This window comes from Solea solea, chromosome 15 (assembly GCF_958295425.1).
Source record: "Solea solea chromosome 15, fSolSol10.1, whole genome shotgun sequence".
Taxonomy (NCBI): domain Eukaryota; kingdom Metazoa; phylum Chordata; class Actinopteri; order Pleuronectiformes; family Soleidae; genus Solea; species Solea solea.
The window spans coordinates 8,156,790-8,175,259 of record NC_081148.1 but is presented as its reverse complement, the minus strand read 5'-3'; the positions used below and the strand labels follow the sequence as shown (position 1 = coordinate 8,175,259).

General features: G+C 39.9%; 1 protein-coding gene across 1 annotated transcript; it reads left to right on the top strand.

Moving 5' to 3' along the window:
• Positions 1-27: 27 nt before the first annotated feature.
• Positions 28-16,528, top strand: arhgef33 (Rho guanine nucleotide exchange factor (GEF) 33). Its single transcript, XM_058650863.1, has 17 exons — positions 28-234; positions 2,655-2,698; positions 4,977-5,141; positions 5,442-5,566; positions 6,567-6,715; positions 7,870-7,992; positions 9,594-9,720; positions 10,411-10,543; positions 11,665-11,772; positions 12,222-12,314; positions 12,406-12,554; positions 13,139-13,228; positions 13,944-14,116; positions 14,255-14,715; positions 14,800-15,024; positions 15,153-15,295; positions 16,120-16,528. Exons 1-17 carry the CDS (start codon positions 189-191, stop codon positions 16,241-16,243), a joined length of 2,478 nt encoding a protein of 825 aa, XP_058506846.1. The 5' UTR covers positions 28-188; the 3' UTR covers positions 16,244-16,528.
• The last annotated feature ends 1,942 nt before the right edge of the window (positions 16,529-18,470 follow it).

Sequence of the window (18,470 nt, the reverse complement as noted above, 5' to 3'; positions counted from 1 at the left end):
TTGTGTCCGTCTGCTCTCTGAAGACAAGGGTCTTTTTGTGTAAAAGGGAAATCACAGGACTCACATGCTTCAGAGCAGAGAAAGTGAGTGATCAGAGGGTTGTTCGCAGGAAAGGAGACAGACAGTAGTCATCTCGACTGGGATAAGGACTTAAGAAGTGGACAGCTGTGACCCGACCCGACCTAAACATGGAGAATGGCAGGCATGAGGAAAAGACAGAGGATGTGTCTGAAGGTAAAACAGGTGTCAAAAATGTTTGCCTGTGTCTTTTGCTGAGAGGTTTCGCAGAGGAACTTAGAGGAACCGTTATAAAGGGTTTCACTTTGGTTTGAGACACAGGTAAGACATTTTTTGGTTTTTCTGGGTTTGTTTTTTGCGGTCGAGCAGCCCACAGATGCAGAGAAGCTGGAACATGGTTGCATCAGGTGACGATGCACTAAAAGGCTAATAGGCACAAATTCCCAGAAACTTATCTTCAAATTCTGGATGCTTATGATTGTGATCCTGGCCTGAAATCACGAGTGTTTCCTTATTGTTGAATGGAAAATATAATTTGATCAGGTCACGCACTGCACAGTCACGCTGTCATTGTAGACATGACCCGTCATCTGTTTATCTTGTTCCTGAACTTGAATCAGCAGAATTAATTAATTTGTGTTACATCACAACACAAGTGATTGAAAACATCTGTGTTTGCAGATAAAAGGAGATTTGATCTGCTGAGCAGCAGCAGTCTAGAAAAAGCATGCTTAAGAAAATAGAGTTTGACAGATACTGAACTAATTATTACTGGGGTAATGATATGTTGCCTCAAACTACTGAGGATAACGGACAAAAAGTAATTTGAGGAAACTTGTCGCACTGTTTGACCTGATCACAGAAGAAAGCCTCCTTTGTTTGAGGCTGTATATTACTTCCTTTGCTCTTTCACATTTAGGACATGTTATACAGTACAGACGTGGAACATTGTCCCTAAGGGCCCTGACAATTATGCATGATAATATATGATAAATAGCTACATATTTCGGAGGACCCTCTCTACGGACGACCGTCAGTACAGTTGACAACAGCTCTGAACGGTGACATTTCCACAACAAACACACGCATTGTGCTTCTTTTTTTTTTTTCAAGCATTTAACTGTGCAGCACTTAATCAAATGAACTTTATATAAAAGAATCATTTACCATGAATTTTATTACCTATATTAAAGACGTTGGCTGCTTTGTTTGTTTGTCTGTTTGTCTGTTTGCAGCATAACTAAAAAAGTATCAAGAGATCAAGAAATTATATTGGGGATGTAGGTTGCTGCCCAAGGAAGAAATGGTGAATCGCTCTTTCCGAGTGCTTTCACTAGTTTCCTTGTGGGTGATTTTCTTCCACTAGTCCCTGAAAACTGCAGGTCTTAACATTTACATGTAAGCATTTTTTATCCAAAGTGACTTACAACAGAGGAATAAGCTACATAGAAGAAGTCTTGGAAAGAAATCCACTAGATAGGAACAGTGGACTGACAGAGGGTGAGAGAAGTGGATCCTGCAGAAGTGCAGAAGGAGATAGTACAAGGGAGGGGGGTAAAGGAAGGTGCTAGGATAGAAGATGCTCTTGGAAGAGCTGGGGTTTCAAGATCCTTCCAGATACACAGGGACGTTCTGGTAGAACTCGGTAGGTCATTCCACCAACGTGGAGCGACTCACGAAAAGAATCTGGATAGTCTAGTGCGAGGTGTTGGCACCGCCAGGCGACAATCCTTAGAACTTAGAACAGTGTATGTGGTTCCATGAGGAGTCACTTCTGTTTACAGAAAATCTTTCAAGTGGTTGAAGGGGATTTTGATGACTCTGTCCTCTGAGAGAAAATGGCACGTGTAGCACGTTCACATGACTGTTCTTCACACTCGCAGTCTCATCCATGACCTTGGAGGCATAAAATAACTGTCATGAGCACTGGTGCAAATGTGTTTATCTCTGACACATCACATGCAGACATGAAACACCGTCCATCGCAGAGAGGTTTGACCAAATAATGAAAAATGAACTCACTGTACAGCACATGTACAATGTACTGTATGGATTTACACCTCAGATCGGCAATAGCCAATAACACTCATCAACCCTTCCATCCAAACACTACCCTGCTGACATCTGTCTATCCATCCATCCGTCCATCCATCCATCCATCCATCCCTCTTATCATTTGATGGTTGAGGTGGAAGCTGGAGCCATGTCTTCAAACAACCATTCACACTCACATTCACTGCTACTGACAATTAAGAGTCCAAATAATAAACTCTAAACTTTGTATGTTTTGGGCTGTGGCAGGAAGTCAGATTACGTGGAGAACATGAACATGTTCACTTTGGATGAACTGGGATTCAAACTGAGAACCTTTTACTGCAAAGCACCCGTGCCACTAATTTTGGACTAAAGGTTGATAAAAAATGATCCAGTGATTTTAAAAGAAAGCCCACACATTATGATCATTTGTGTTATCTCTCTGCCAAGACTTTACATCACATTTTATGAGTCAACAGGATAGAAAACATAAGAGGAGCTTACATCTTCTCAGCATGTGGACAATTATTATCATTATTATTATTATTATTATTTTCCCTCCATGCTTGGTTAATCAATCAATTTTTTTTTTTTTTATTTAGATAAAGAAGAAACTGTGGACGAGGCTAACCTGGAGATCACTCAGGTATAATCAACTCCATCAACATTTTACCATGTTGACCTGGACTTTCCTAACATGACCCCTGTCAGTCAAACCTCCCTCCGTTTGTCAGTAAATGTTTCTACATGGAAACCTAATGTTGTATTCCTTCATTTTGAACGTTTGTGTGTCGCTGTACAAAAACCACTGTGCTCTCTTTTATTATTAACCTACTATTAACCAACTGCTTCTTTTCAATTCCTCATAGGTAAACGTTTTAACACCAGTAAATACAATGTCATTGTGAATCACAGAAAGGTCAAAATGCATTTACAGAAGCATTTTGGGGAAGAAACTGACTAAACCAACAACAATGACGACAACAATGACAACAACAGCAGCAGCAGCAACAATAGTGTAAATTACATATTACTTGGTCTTACTGTGTTGAACTAAGAGGGCTGTGGATGCTGTAAAAACAGAGAGACTCCGCCGTGTTACTCAGCAAATATTTGGAAATACAGTATATTAGAGTATAATAACAAAAAGCAGGAAGTGGTATTATCGTAATAATACATTAATAGCCTGGTAAATAGCCAACAATAACAATACTAATTATCAAATCTGAATAACAAACATTTTGTGTGAAGGTATTACACTAATTTTTTTCCCGCCATTTTTAAATAATACCAAGCTATTACCCAAATATTATTTTGGAAATGACATGGTACTATTCTAATATTATCTTCTTAATATCACACAATTACTATTGTTATTACCAAGCTAGAAATGTCTCCATAAATAAAATAATATAACATAATATTACCCCATTTAAAATGTTGTCACCGTACTGTAATGTAAGGTGTTACCAGATACTTTAATTCCCATCAATGTAGTCCCTAATCTATACAACAATAAACAGTTATTAAGCACTTTAAAAAAAATTAAAGTGAGGTACACATTTTTAAATTGATATTATAATAGACTTGAACTGAAATCAAATTTGCTTTCATATCTAGATTACATGTTTTGTACTGTGTCCACTGCTCTAAACACTTGTAATTCCAACTAATTCTCTAATAAATCTCCTCAGCTTGAGGGTAAAACCATGAGGAAAGTGGTGAAACGGCATTCGCTTTGATCACACTGCACGCGGTGTGGAAATAGAGTGTGTGAACGCTCGTTTTATTGTTTCCTGGGTCTCATGACATTTGAACAAGATCATTTATTAACACATCACAGCAAGACACAGAAGAGCCGAGCAGCAAGAATGAAACAAACTGACTTTTGCCAGTAGTGACATTTAAAGAACAACGCTCTCATCCTCATCCCTGAATTGGTGTGTTGACCACAATGTAGGTTATACCGTTACAACTGATTTAATCGCACATCACAACATCTGTAAGCTGATCCACAGCTCCACGGTGAACGGGCATACAGTGGCACTGACAACTGCTGATCATTATCACATTAGACCGGAAGAAGGGCAGAAGGCAAAACAGAACAGACGCTCGATTCAGTCTCTTGCATGATGCCTTTCACATGACTGAGGAGAAGCGAGCAAGAGAGATGGAGGACGATAGGGCATGAGAGAGCCACTCGACCCATGTTATGTTCCCATGAGCTGATTCACTTATCCCCGCTGAATAAATTCAATCAGCTATGAATGTGGAAAGGGAAAGAGTGGAATGGCAGAGAAAAGGAAGGCAGGTAACATATATATATATATATATATGTATATATATTATTATCATTAGGAAATGATTCATGTCAAACAAGTGAATTCTCTCCAAATTCTGCACAGAAAAGGATCCAAATGAAGATCACCAGAACCAGAACTAAGCTACTACAGATATTCATCGACCAAAAAGACAGAAAAGAGGACGTTATTACGAGATGTTAATAATAGTACAAGCTACTAGAACAAAGAGAGAGAAAAAACCAATACAGATAAGGAATTAATGAGACCATTAAAATACCACCAGAATAAAAAATAATGAGAATATACTGAAACTACACAGGATACAAAATAAAGTATCTCCAAATAGCCTTTTAGATTAATCCAATACTTTATATGTTGCCTTCAAATAAATCATTAAATTACGACTGTAAAAATTGCATTTAAAAGTACTACAACAACAACCCTGAAGCAAAAAAAATAATAATAAACTTATTAACTCAAAGGCTCAGAATGACGCAAACAGCTGAACTTCTTTCATGCTCAGTATGGACTTAAATATAAACTCTAAATACACCATTTATCTCCTTATTCATATACGTGTCTCTTTGAAGCTGAACATTATGTTCTCCTGTCGTGATGCAGCTGCAGGGCCTGGTGGCTGAGCTGCGCGAGGGGCTCCACTCTGCTCTGACAGAGCTCTGCGAGCTGCGTCACAGGGACCAAGGCCTGGAGGAGAAGATTCAGGCCCATCAGACCGATGTGGATGATAAGATCATGGGCCTCAAGAACTCGCTCAACACCTTCAAGGTGCTGGAGATGCTGCACAGTAAAAAAAAACATACACACACAGCAGAGAGTCTTCACAGAGAGGTGCAGAGGTTAATGTAAGGCCGTGGAATGTATGCTTCCTTATTAGATTTATAGGTAAACACACACATACACACACGCCATCTTACAAAGAAGTGACTTATTCATAATTTAACTTTCACATTAAGCCTCTGCACAGTTGCCTCTGGATTTGTGCCAGATCTTTTCTTCATGGGAGAATTTTTGATTGATAGCATTGATTTAACACTTATGCAGCTCCTTGGTGTCATATATTTGCAGGAGGAGCTGAACGTGGCTTTGCATGAAATCAAAGATGTATCCAGCAAACAGAAAGAGATTCAGAGGAGGATGGAGCTACAGCTACAGGCGGAAAACACCAATGACATCATCTCTCTTCAACAGAGGTATGATTGAAACACTCACACACGCACGCACATACTGTATGTTTACATATACAGAAGTAAGGACACACAGACAGAGACATATACACATTTATTTTTAATTTACTAAAATGCTTTTTTTGATTATCTATGTTACAAAGTCCTGGAAAATATGGACAAAAGGTTACCAAAATGAAAAGGTTTCAAATCATGCGATAACGATCCTGAATGTAAGTTGAAGAAACTAGTTTATTATTATTATTATTGTTATTATCATTATTATTAGTAGTAGTAGTAGTAGTAGTAGCAGCACAATAGTAATAGTCACATACTTAAAAATGTAGTTATATCCCTCAAACACAGCATTACAAATCACTTTTTTTAAAAAAGTGACGTACACATTTTTAAATTGATATTTGATAATAAACTTGAACTGAAATCAAATTTGCTTCCATGTCTTGAGGGAACCTTTTTTGAACCGTCTGAAAGTGACTTATTATTAGCATTAAACATCTTATCGTATCTTACAATAAATCAAATCATCAAATATAAAAATCTATGTGTATTTTCACAATAACCAGTTGTGCTTTTAATCTTCTTAGCAAAGAACAAGCACTTGTTAAACAGAGAAATATGTTATTAAGTTAAATGGGTTATATCTCTCAGTGTGTTTACACAGTGCAGGTCTATCACACTAAAGTGAAGGGGACTGATTATTAATCGGAATGTTTGTATTCCCATTTTCACATGAAAGCAATTATATATATAGTACATATATATGTACATGTGAATTATTGATCCTAGTCATGAGTTTTGATCAGAGTTGTAATTCAAGGTTCAGGTTTGGACCTCAGAGGATTTTAATATTTCAAATTGGGCACAAGGCTGACCTATAGTAATCACTACAATAACCACTAATACCATTTAAGGGCCTTTGAGCAGCAAAGTACTGAATGTGAAAGACATTATATTTGTGTGTAACTTTCTGCTTCTCCTTTGACTGAACTTGTTGGTCCAATGGTAGAAATCATTCCAAGGCAGACGTGCTGATGGCTTCAGGGGACGAACAGATCTGTGTGCCCAGCCAATCAGAGCTCAGTGTTATTCATCACCTGTTCTCCAGTCTGCCACATAGTGGGTCATCACCACAGCGAGGCAACACATTTACACAGAGTGAGTCTGTTCCTGCAGTTTCTGTATCATAATCATCATAATCTCTTCTGTAACACTTAATTTACACAGGGTGTGTTCAGTAACAGAAAGCCAGGATTGAACCTTTTTGTCCACAAGGACCAGGCTGCAGTTGTCAGACCAGCCATATACTAACGTGTGCTAAAGATATAAAGCATAGAAAAAGCAGAATTCATCTGAGAATCTGTGTGATTTTTTCTGACTGATGACATAAGATTCCAAATGTGGCTGCCTGTTTGTTAGCAAATAACCTTCAAATGTAAGTGAATTACATCCCATTACTTACAACTTAAGAATGATTTTCTGTCTGAATGAGCTGGGTGTGTCATGAACTGAAGGCTGTGTTATGACGTGATTTGTTTATTAGGGATGAGGTTTACATAAGCATTTATTTAATATACAAATCAAATAATAATGCCCATGTGAAGAAAATACACAACTATGATGATAACTATGCTATTATGATTAACCAATCTGGGAAATGGATTAAATGTAGGTATATGAATTACATTATATAAATGAGGATTAACAATAACAAATAAATGAAGTGTCGGAATTCCTTACAATAATAGAAGTTGTGTTTAACATAAGTTGTTTTCATAGGTTTAAGTGTGATAAAGAAGTGAACATGGTGTAGTGGTTACACTATTTGGATGGTGTGACTGCAAACAATATCAACTATTTTGCATATTTTAATTACCAACAGGAGTTCGTAAAAAGTGGTTCATTCATCCACGTGTGATTTTCACTTTAAAAGTATGAATTTTAATACTTTATTGAAACTGTGATATAAAAAAAACAAACAAACAACAGCAGTCTATTTATTTTTCAAAAAAGGAACAAGTGAACGTGGGCTAGTTGAAATTTGGAACAGGTGCAGCATTGCTCTTAACATCCAGTCTGATGTGGAGCCTTGTTTGTTTTGCAGAAATTAAATGTACTACCCATGTTTGTAAAAGTGTGTAATCACTTGTAATGTTGTTTAGTTTCCATAGCAAGGGCCTTGCTTTATGAAGACTGCCATCTTGCGCTGTTACTATACCATTTAATGTCACTAATTCTTACACCCTGGACCTTTGAGATGTGTACATGTCAATATTATATAACTGTGTTCTCCGTGGGTGTTTGTGTTGCAGCGTCTACCTTTGAGCAGGAGTCTCAGCTGCAGCAGAGAGGTTGTCTGTCCATGTCTCCAACATGGGGAGAGAGGAAGTGCAGCAGAGACGACGTGGACACTCTCAGCAGCCAGACTGAAAACAGTAACAAACCCACTACATTATCTACATGCTTATGTCACTAACTGCCATTTGGTATCACACTACTGCTACTGCGGCTGCTACACGTGATGCTGATTTTGCTGCTACCATTGCTGCAACACTAGATATCTCAGTTTATACACATGTGATGCATTTGCTGTCTTGACAAGAGGAAGAAAAACAATATCAGTCAGTACGTTTACATGTGCCGTGCAATCGAGCTAAGGCCGTAGTCCAACTGAGTCAGGCAATCAGACAAGTTGCCGAGCCCGAGCATACATGCGGAGGAGAAAATCTATTTATTGGCTGTGTACGTCTGACTCGTCTGTATCTCTCTGTAAGCTAGTGTGTATTGAATCAGTTTCATGTTGACCTTTATGTCACAGAAAAACAAACAGTGAGATGGACGGTGAGACGGATCGTGCTGTGGTGCTAAAGTCTCTTTGTCAGTGGATCTTCTCTAGCTTTCGTCCTCAGCGACGCCATCTCGTTGTTTGACTGACTCCAGTCCGACTAAGCGTATACATGCAGGAGTAATCAGACTATGAATTGCATTATCCAGGTATGTTAGTCTGTCTAAGACTAGCTCGATTTTAGTTGGACTAACGTGTTCAAATGACATTAAGGAAACCAAATTATTGCCTTAGTGTAACTAAAATCAGACTTTTAACATACACTGACTGTCACTCTCATGTCAAACACTAACACACACAGAATATATAAATATAAGGCTACCATTATCTTACTAGCTTACCATTAAAGGTCCAGTGTGTAACATTTAGGAGGGTTTATTGGCAGAAATACCCATGACCATGTTTGTGTAAGTGTATAATTGCTTTAAAATATAGATTTGTTTGGGCTTTTCATAGCCTTAGAATAACCCCCCCCCCCCCCCCCCCCCCCATCTTGTTTCTTCAGCAGCAATGCAGAACACAAACCTAACTGGACCCACCAGTCAGGCTTGTGTTGTGCATTTTGAAGCAGAAGCTGTCTTCACAAACAAAGTAGAATGCCATCTATTTTGGTCCGTAAAGGCCACCGTAGTTCCCTGACACACTTGTCTAAGTTTAAACATTAGATTTAAACAAATAAATTAATTACACACTGGACAAATAAATGTACGTAGGACAAAATTATGATTTTTGGTGTAGTCACTTACACTTACACTAAGGGGGGCCACTAAAAAAGGACTGAGTATTCTTTTTCCACACTTTAGCGACTGGTAGGGCCTCTAGAGTCCCAAATATAAGTATTAAAATGATTAAAAAGTTTATTTTGCATAATACATCCCCTTTAAGTTGCAAACTGCCATTATCAGTCTTCAATTATCAGGCCAGTACAACAACGTGTCTGATGACTACTGGAGTTAAAGAAGAAAACAAATTATTCAGAATAAGAGGAAACATTTTGTTTTTCTCATACGTTATTAATCGCCTTAGGGAAATTCTTTCTCTGAATTTAACCCATCCTCTACTAGGATACTTCCTAGAATGAAGCAGCTCCTGGGCAGCAATGGGGGTTGGTACCTTGCTCAGAGGCATTGTGATGACTGATTTAACCACTGAGCTGTGTGTGTGTGTTTGTGTTTGTGTGTGTTTGTGCAGATAAGAGGCAGAGAGCAGCTCTGGAGCTGCTGGAGTCAGAGCGAGTTTATGTCTCCCACTTGTCTCTGTTGCTGAAGGCCAACATCTCCTTCAATGGATCAGAGGCGCTGCCATCCAAAGACAAACGGTACGACTATGAGCTCACCACATGACTAAACACAAAAATGTGTTAAAAATGTACATTTATATAGACTAGATCAAAAATAGAGACAGAAATGATCTAACAGCTGACACGAAGATAACTCATAAAGGAGAAATCCAAACTTTATTGAGGTCTATAAGAAGGTAAACATGCCCTGTGGAAACACAGAATAAACCAGACATTGCAGAAGTTCTCTCTTTGTCCATCTGTCTCTTACATGCACACATGTCAACACTTGGAGTTTATTTCAGGAGCTGCCACTGATCTAATTTGAGAGCGTCTAAATAGGGGAGAACAGGAAATGAACAAATCAAATAAAAGCAGGTTATAAACACCAGGGAAACAGAGAAGATACTCTTTTTAAAGGACCCTAATACAATCACATCTCTGCTTCAGCACACGTGGTCCCAATGAGCAAAGGTGCTGCTAAAAAAGTACAACTGTTAAACTGGGTCAAACGTTTTTTGTAAATGATTGCATTTGTTTTAACTTGATTTACCTCTTGCCAGATGTCTGTCACATAAGATCTCACAGTAACTGTCAGAAAGTTTAACAGGTTTGTGAAAGCAGAGCCATGAAGGACGTTTATTGTCAGATTACTAACAATAATTCACTGAAACATCTGTAAAAGCTGTAAAACACACGTCTTTATGAACTCTTTCTGTCCGTCTTCAGTCCATTCCCCAGCTCTCTGAGGTTTCTGATCCAGCAGCACCTCGAGCTCCTCCACACTCTCCAGGAACGCGTGCTCAAGTGCCAATGGCAAGGCATTATGGGGGATGTGTTCATGAGGCTCACAAGCAAAGAGGTAATAATAGGACTACAAAGGAACAATACAGTGCATGTACAAAGAACAGTGCATGTATTTGACCTTTTAGCTGCAGGCAATGTGCATTTCAAATGGATTTTCCATTTCTATCGTAAAGTGTTTTAACTTTTATTTCTGTCCACGTGATAAACATGGACATGACCATGGACTGACCTTGATTTTGAAACAAACTATTTCTAAAGATCTGGACCTCCATCTTATTTGTGGATGAAGTCTTCTGTTTATAAAATCAACTCCCGTTTTAAAGCCTTGAAATTCACCATTTGACCAGCGCCATGACAGTTTTTGGAACTGGAGATTAATATCACCTACCATGAGGCTCCTATTGGACGATAGCAGCTGTCAATCACACTCATGTGCCATACTTTATCATCTATTTTCCTCTAAATGGGAACATGATTTACAAAATCATACGATAATGAACAAGATGAAATTAGTGATTGAGACGATGAAGTCCTCAGGTAATTGTTTACCCTAGCTGTCAAGTGCTCATTTTCCTATAAACTTACATTTAAATTGAGTTATTATTGTAACCAGTGAAGTCTGGCAGCTAACTGGTACTTTTTTTTTCTCCCTATATCCATTTTTATATATGGTCTACACTTGTGGCCTTGCAACTCACTATTTCAGAATAAATCAGAATGATTGACCTACAGTGACCTACATTAAATGAAATGTCAAGTTCTAGTAGCACCAAGCTGAGCAGTGAAAATGCAGTGAAAAACAAGTGACTCCTACTAAAGAACAAGGATAGCTCTTATGAAACATGTGTGTTGTGTGCACTTGAGTACACTGAAATAAATAAATGCCATAGACATTTTCTAATGTATTCTGTGCTCAGGAAGGTGCTGGTGGCAAATGAACTTTAACTGAAAGTCACTTTACGGTGCAGCTAATAAGTATATTATGTTAAAGCCACTGTGTGGTTGATTAGTCATGAATAAATGGGAGGAAATGCAATAATTGGTGTGAACACCTACCTAATTAACCTTATTACACACTCACAGCAGAGTGTGGAAGAGAGACAAAAATGTTTTGTCATGTCATAAAAAGGTTGCTCTCTCACACATGTACATTAACTCTGTGTCTCTAACCCACAGAGTGATTTCCTGGACTTTTACATTTCCTACCTGAAGGAGCTCCCGGACTGTTTGTCAGTCGTCACCATGCTTGCCTCCAGCTCCATGAAATCGTCTGCCCTCCTGGAGGTAAAACACAAGACGGGAACACATGATGTCATGACATCAAAGCTCAAGGCAGGACACTGTGGCTTGTGATTGAAAAATATTGAATCCATCCTCAGGAAAAGGTTACACTTAAAGGTCAGGTGTGTAAAAATGTGTGACATCTAATGGTGAGACTTGCTAAAAACTGCCCCCCCTCCCTTTCCCAAGCGAGTCAGGGAACTACGGTGGCCTTCACATACCAGAAAGGATGTCCTCGTCCACACTGGTTTTAGTCACCAATCAGCTGATGAGGTTCCACACTTCAAAATACACACTCTCTGGCTGTTTGTGCTGCTGTACAAACACAAATGTTACACACTGGATCTTTAACGTGTATATGACAGCTGTACATAAATGTATGAATGAATGAAGTCATACTTTTGTCCTTCAATCCTGATTGGTCAATCCACGCTCTTCTCTGCTGTTGTCAGAGTGACATCATGGGCGACGAATCCAAACCATCACTCCACACTCTACTGCTTCAGCCTGTTCAGAGGATCCCAGAGTACCTGCTGCTGCTACAGGTACATACAACATACATATATAATGACTTGGATTTCACCTTAAAATGCCATAATCTGCTAATCCAACGAGTTATATGTTGTGTGTGTGCAGGGGCTGCTGAGGCAGACAGAGGCAGAGCACCCAGATTACTACCTGCTGCTGGTGTGCATCCAGCAGTTTCAGTCTTTCACAGCTCAATATCACAACCTCCTCCAACACAACCAGGAGCTCCTGCTGCACAACCAGAAGGAGGTGACGAGGTCAGAAATGAACACATGACAAAAAAAAACAATAACAGAAGAGGTTGGAAAAAAAAAAGACATCTTGAGTTTATTTGTAAAAATCACACACAAAGCCTGAATTTAAGGATGAAACATTTGCTACTAATGTTCTTTTGTCCCTAATAAAATAACTGTAGTTACACATTGTCAGTTTTAGAGTAGGCTGGATATTTTATTATATTACTATATTATGGGTTACGGCTGCAACTTTTCATAATTGATTAATCTGTCGATTATTTTCTTGATGAATCATTTATTTGATCTGTAAAATGTCAGAAAATGTTGAAAAATGTTGATCTGTGTTGACCAAACCTGATAATGATGATGCTCTCAAACGTCTTGTTTTGTCCACAAACCAAAAAGATTCGGTTTTAATGATTTCTTTGTCATATGGAGCAAAGAAACCAGAAAATATTCACATTTAAGAAGCTGAAATATCTGAAATGTTTTCATTATTTAAAAAAAAATATTCATTCAGTAATCGATTAATCGTTGCAGCCCTATCACGGGTATGAATGCACTGATTAAAGCTGTTTGCTCATTGTGCTGTGCGCCCCCTGCAGGTCGACCATGAAGCAGCTGTTAAAAACAGTGGAGAGTGGAATTAAAGCAAACAACATTGGCTCACCGTATCCATGCAGCAGTGCCATGCTGTAAGTATTTATGATCCAGGTCATTCAGTCAGTGAAGAAACAATCAATGTAGCCACAAGGGGGCAGCAAAACATCCAGACAGCCGCCACGTCCTCTGAACGATGATCACATTTTTCTTGACGGTTTGAGAAAGTAAAGAATAATCAAATCTGCCACAATAGTTAATCTAGTTAACAGTTTTAAAACTGTCGTGCATAACTTTTGAATCATGTTCAAATCAGGACCCATGCTGCTGATTATAAGTATTTCAGTGCCACACATCTCTCTGTGTGTTTCTCAGCAACAGAAACATTGCTCTAGTAAAGCAAGACGGTTGCAAACAGGATGGGATATGACTGAAAACACTGAAAACACAAAGAAGCACCTAGAAAAGTATCAGAAATGAATCCAACTACTTACAAAACCTGGTTAACTAGCAGTATGACAGGATAAACACTTCTTGTCCCCACCTGCCACTGTGCTGCCGGTGTATACACACAGATGTTGTCAGGTCTGATAGTTTTGCTTGACAGATCCTGGTTTCAGATGAAGGAAGCAAGTTCTGTGTTAGTCTTCTTCTGCTAATGTGGGGGAATCCAACTCAATTTATTTTGAATTAGCAACTTACTTACTAACTGTGCATCTGTTCTAACATACATTAGGTTTGAACTAATTTGCTGTAAATGGCAACAAGGTTGATGAATCTGCTTGAATATGCATCATTTATTCGGAACAGGGAACATGCAAACCAGGCGAAGCACAGCAAACAGCGCCTCCTGGAGCAGATGCAGTCTCACCGTTTCCAGGACTGGGAGCAGGATCCTAAACCACATTGTTACAACACCGAGTGGCCCTCCCACCTATCGTTCTTCAGTCCTGATCTGGACTCACGCAGCCATAACCCAACAGGTCTGATCTCACATTAGCTTCTACAGTGTCATATTGTGGATTTGCTTGATAGTATTACACTTTGATGAACTCTGGTTCAGCCTGTTACAGGAAGACCTATTTAGTCATTTAACCAGTCAGCCAATCTTTGTCTCACAGGTCTTGTCAGAATCCCAGAGAGTGAAGCATCTGAGAGGTCGTTGTCATGCCAGCATCATCCTCCCTCCAGACCTGCAGACTTCCGTCAGGTTCAGCCTGGTTCTGCTCTGGCTGATGCTCTTGGAGAGTTCCTTCTCCCTCCAGACCCTCCAGGGATGGAGAGCCTCTATGAGGAGGACAGAGGCTCCCTCCACGATGTCTCTATGTTTGACCGGTGCTCATCCGGCTCTTCAGATTCCTCCATTGATATTGCCTTCGTCAAATGCCCCAAAGGCCCGTCAGCATCACGTCACGCAATGGAAGCGAGTGTGTCGTCCACACATAATGTCTTTGGTAACGGTGGAAGTCGAGGCGGCGGTTACAGCAAACTGCCCAACCGAGGATGTGTGTCCCCAGACGAAGCTATCATGATGCGCCACAATCAGCATCGCCCCCTTCAGGCCAGCCAGCGTAAAAGCAAGGTGAGGTTTAATGTGCTTATGTGCAATAAGATAATAAGTTTTACCTGTGTAAAAGTCATCACACATGTCTGCTCTGCTGTCTAGTCCCTGAATGGCCTTCAGATGGAGACCACAGTGAGTGGACTGGATAGTGGACCTCTGTCAAACCACATCCAAAGAGCTGGACTGGGCAGTCACGCTAAGCTGGAGCGCCAGGGCAGTAAAGGCAGCAATCGGTGTCCAACCCCATCCCGTAAGGTCCACAGTCCACTGGGGAACAGAGTGGACACAGACAAACAGAGCGATGATCTTCATGGACTGCTCAGTACTGTGGGTGTCACCAAATATTTAACCCTCTCTTTTTTAAACCAATAACAAGATTTAAACGTGAATGAATGACTCCAAATGTAGTCGGATTATACTTGAAGTAATTGTAATCTTTCCTTTGGCCCCAACAGGACTCTGGGATCCAGTCTTGGGGGGACGAGTCAAAGTGGAGGAGTGGGACTGAGGAGATCAACCACTCAGCGTTCAGTGAGAGGAGTCGGAAACAGGACAAAGGAGGCTTCAGGAGCTCGTTCAAGAGACTCTTCAAGAAGAAGTGAGATCGGTTATGTAAAATTATAAGATGCTTGGCATAGACTGTCAATAAAAATGGCCGTGGTCTTTATTTGGATTTATTTTTAGTTGACAGCCTGGACGATGTGCACCTTTATGGCTGCACCAAAGCTACTTTTAATATATTGTCCCTCAGCAGAGAGTAGAGAACTTCTCTGCTAGTGAAGTCAACTTGTTACAACATTTTCACAACACATCATGTAAAACAACATATCAAATGTGGCTGCAAAAACAACTCCGAGGACACTAGGGAGAGGGCAAGATAGAGGCAGATAATCTGCTGTGGCGACCCCTATAGGAGGAATTTTATGAGACTGTGAATTCACAGATGTCCCCTGCAAACAGGCTCCTATTGGACAATACCAGCTGTTCATCTGGTGTCCACACATAATGCCCCATACTTTATCATCTATTTTCCTTGAAATTAAAGTATAATTTACACAATTCTCATCATGTTCTATTGAAGCAGTTGAGACCATGAACTCATTAACAAGTGAGAAGAAGAAGAGGATCCTTTTACTGGAGATTTCAAGTTCTTTTCACAACCAGCAAAGTCGCCCCCTTGTGGCTAACTGATACTTCACTCCTCCTTCCTTGGCTTCACTTTACAAACTGGAAGATGACGTCCATTTTTAATATGCAGTCTATGGTGCTCGGTACTCAATACTGCTTTAAAAGGCAGGTGGCAAATTGTAGAAATGTAGAAACGAAGTACTGAAAAGACACCACCTCTAACCAAAGAAAAAAAGACTAAAACACCACAGCGATATTCAGTAGATCATAAAGAATGTTGTGTCTTCCTAACAGAAGCAGTGATGAGAAGAAAGAAAAGGGAGGTGAGAAAACACCAGAGAACCACAACAGCAGTGAACGCGAGATGCCGGGGAAGAAATTAGTTCATCTGGAGATAAACCGTGGCACAGCTGTATGAACCTCCCTCTGTCACACACTGGTCATCCACGCTTAAGCACACAAAAGCTACGTGAACACTTATCTTACTGTATAAATATTGTACAGGTCTGAGCAGTTTATTAAAGCAGCATTTTTTCTTTACATTTCATACTGACGTTCATGAGAAAACACAGTCGTGCCTCTGCTTCTCTCACTGAGGGAAAGTTTTGATTGTAATGCCAGAAAGACCAGGTGTTTTAAGTCTGTGTAGATTACTAAAGTGCGTGTAAAGTGGTAGGAGAATGTGTTACTAACCATCTTGGCAATTGTGTTTAAAATTGGAGCTTATTTTTTTTAAAGATGGGGTTTTAAATCATGCCAAATTCAGCAACATCCTGTGCTCTGACAAGCAGCTGTGTTTGTACATAATATTAACCTAAAATGCTCGGGGACCAAACTACTTGTGTGTGCGCATGTGCAGTTACCAATGAGTGAATGGGTTAACCAGGGGTTTGTATATCATGAAAGGCTTTGAGGAGGAGTTAAGCTTCTGCGTGTCATCAAGCCACACCCAAAAAATCCTGGAACAAAAGTCGACCGAGAGAAACAGTTTTCAGTCTTTACTCTGTAATTCTTTACTCTTTCCCCCCACTGGTTCTCAGACACTATTTTCTTTTAACCGACCATGACTTAACTAGCATTAGCCTAAAGTAGCACCCAACGGACATCCTGTCTTACCTTCCATTGTGGGATTTGAAGTGTGTAGTGGTGTCATTGTGGCTCGGTTGCCAGGTTCAGGCACCCAATGTTTTCTGTTTCAAAAATGGTAATGCCTCAATATTTGAGAAAATGTAAATATGCCATAAATCATTTCAAGTAACGAGCCCGAAGTCATGAGAGTCAAGTCCAAGTCAGGTCGAGTCTTTTACCAGCGTTAGTCAAGCAAGTCTCAAGTCAGACTGGAGTAACATTGTATACACACACATACACATGCACATGCACATGCACACTGTACATACAAATAGCTCTGCTGAGCCTCCAGTTTCACATGACTAACACCTTTAACCCCCTTATGCTTCTCGCTGACATTTGCAGCTGCTTAGTTTCTTAAGCTATACACACAGATTATCATACTGCACAGTTAGGAGAAAAACGATTATTCTATATATTTTCCATTATGTTAAAACGTTTCGTTGTTGTTGACCTGAATAGAATTCTGTTATTGGAAGATGAATGAGGCACCAGGAATGGTCAAAGAAAGGTCAATGCTGAAAATCTGTTCAATAAATTATTATGAAAACAGGAGTCATTATCAGTGCGTTTCATTTAGCAGGAAGTCAATTCAGTACTTGAACCAGTTTTTGAGTTGCACCACTAGTTAAAAATGATGTATAACTGTCTCCTTTTTACCTTAATTTTAGATTTATTGGTGGTGTTTGTGGGAGGTTGGTGTGTGGTGAGAGAGAGGGTAAAGTGTTTATTGGTTAGGGTCACTCGTGAAGACCCCGCCCATGTTGAGTAGGTACTTTTTTTGTAGTGGAAATGCAACCTAAACCGTGTCGTGTCGAGGGCCATAAAACAACCTCACTGCTTGGGGGTCCAGGCTGTGGCTCCGTCTGCAGGTTCTGGCCTGGATGGACCTGTATCTTCTTCCTGAGGGCAGCAAACGGAGCAGGTGATGTGCTGGACGGCGCAGGATATTGTGCACCCTCCTTAGACAATGGCTGGTACAGGCGGAGGAGATCTCCGGCAAATTCTCATCCCAATGATTCTCCCCGCCGAATTCACCACTCTCTAAAGCGCCTGCTGTTCAGATGTAGTGCAGATGGAGAACCACACAGGAAGTCCATACGTTGGTTGTCGAGAAAGTCTTAATTGCAATATCAGGATGGGATATTGTGTTGTAACTTTAAGCTCTTATTGCCCACCTGCTACTTAACAGTTGGTTTTTTTTTTTACCACTTTTTTCCCCTCCAATCTAGACACCACTGTGTTAGGGCTAAGGTTTTCAGTAGCACAATAAACACATGTTAAAACAAATAGAACCAAAATAATGTCCTTTTCTTTCCTCTTCCACTTATTAGACATTTCAATTTAATTGACATCTATTTATACTTGGCATTGACTCACACACTGCAGCTCCGTCAGAAACGAGCACACGACGCCGGCTGGTTTCACTTCCTTCTTTTTAATGTGTTAACCTGTCATCTCATAAATCTGTTACACTTCTGAAACAAAATATAGGCAATTATACAGTATGTAAAACA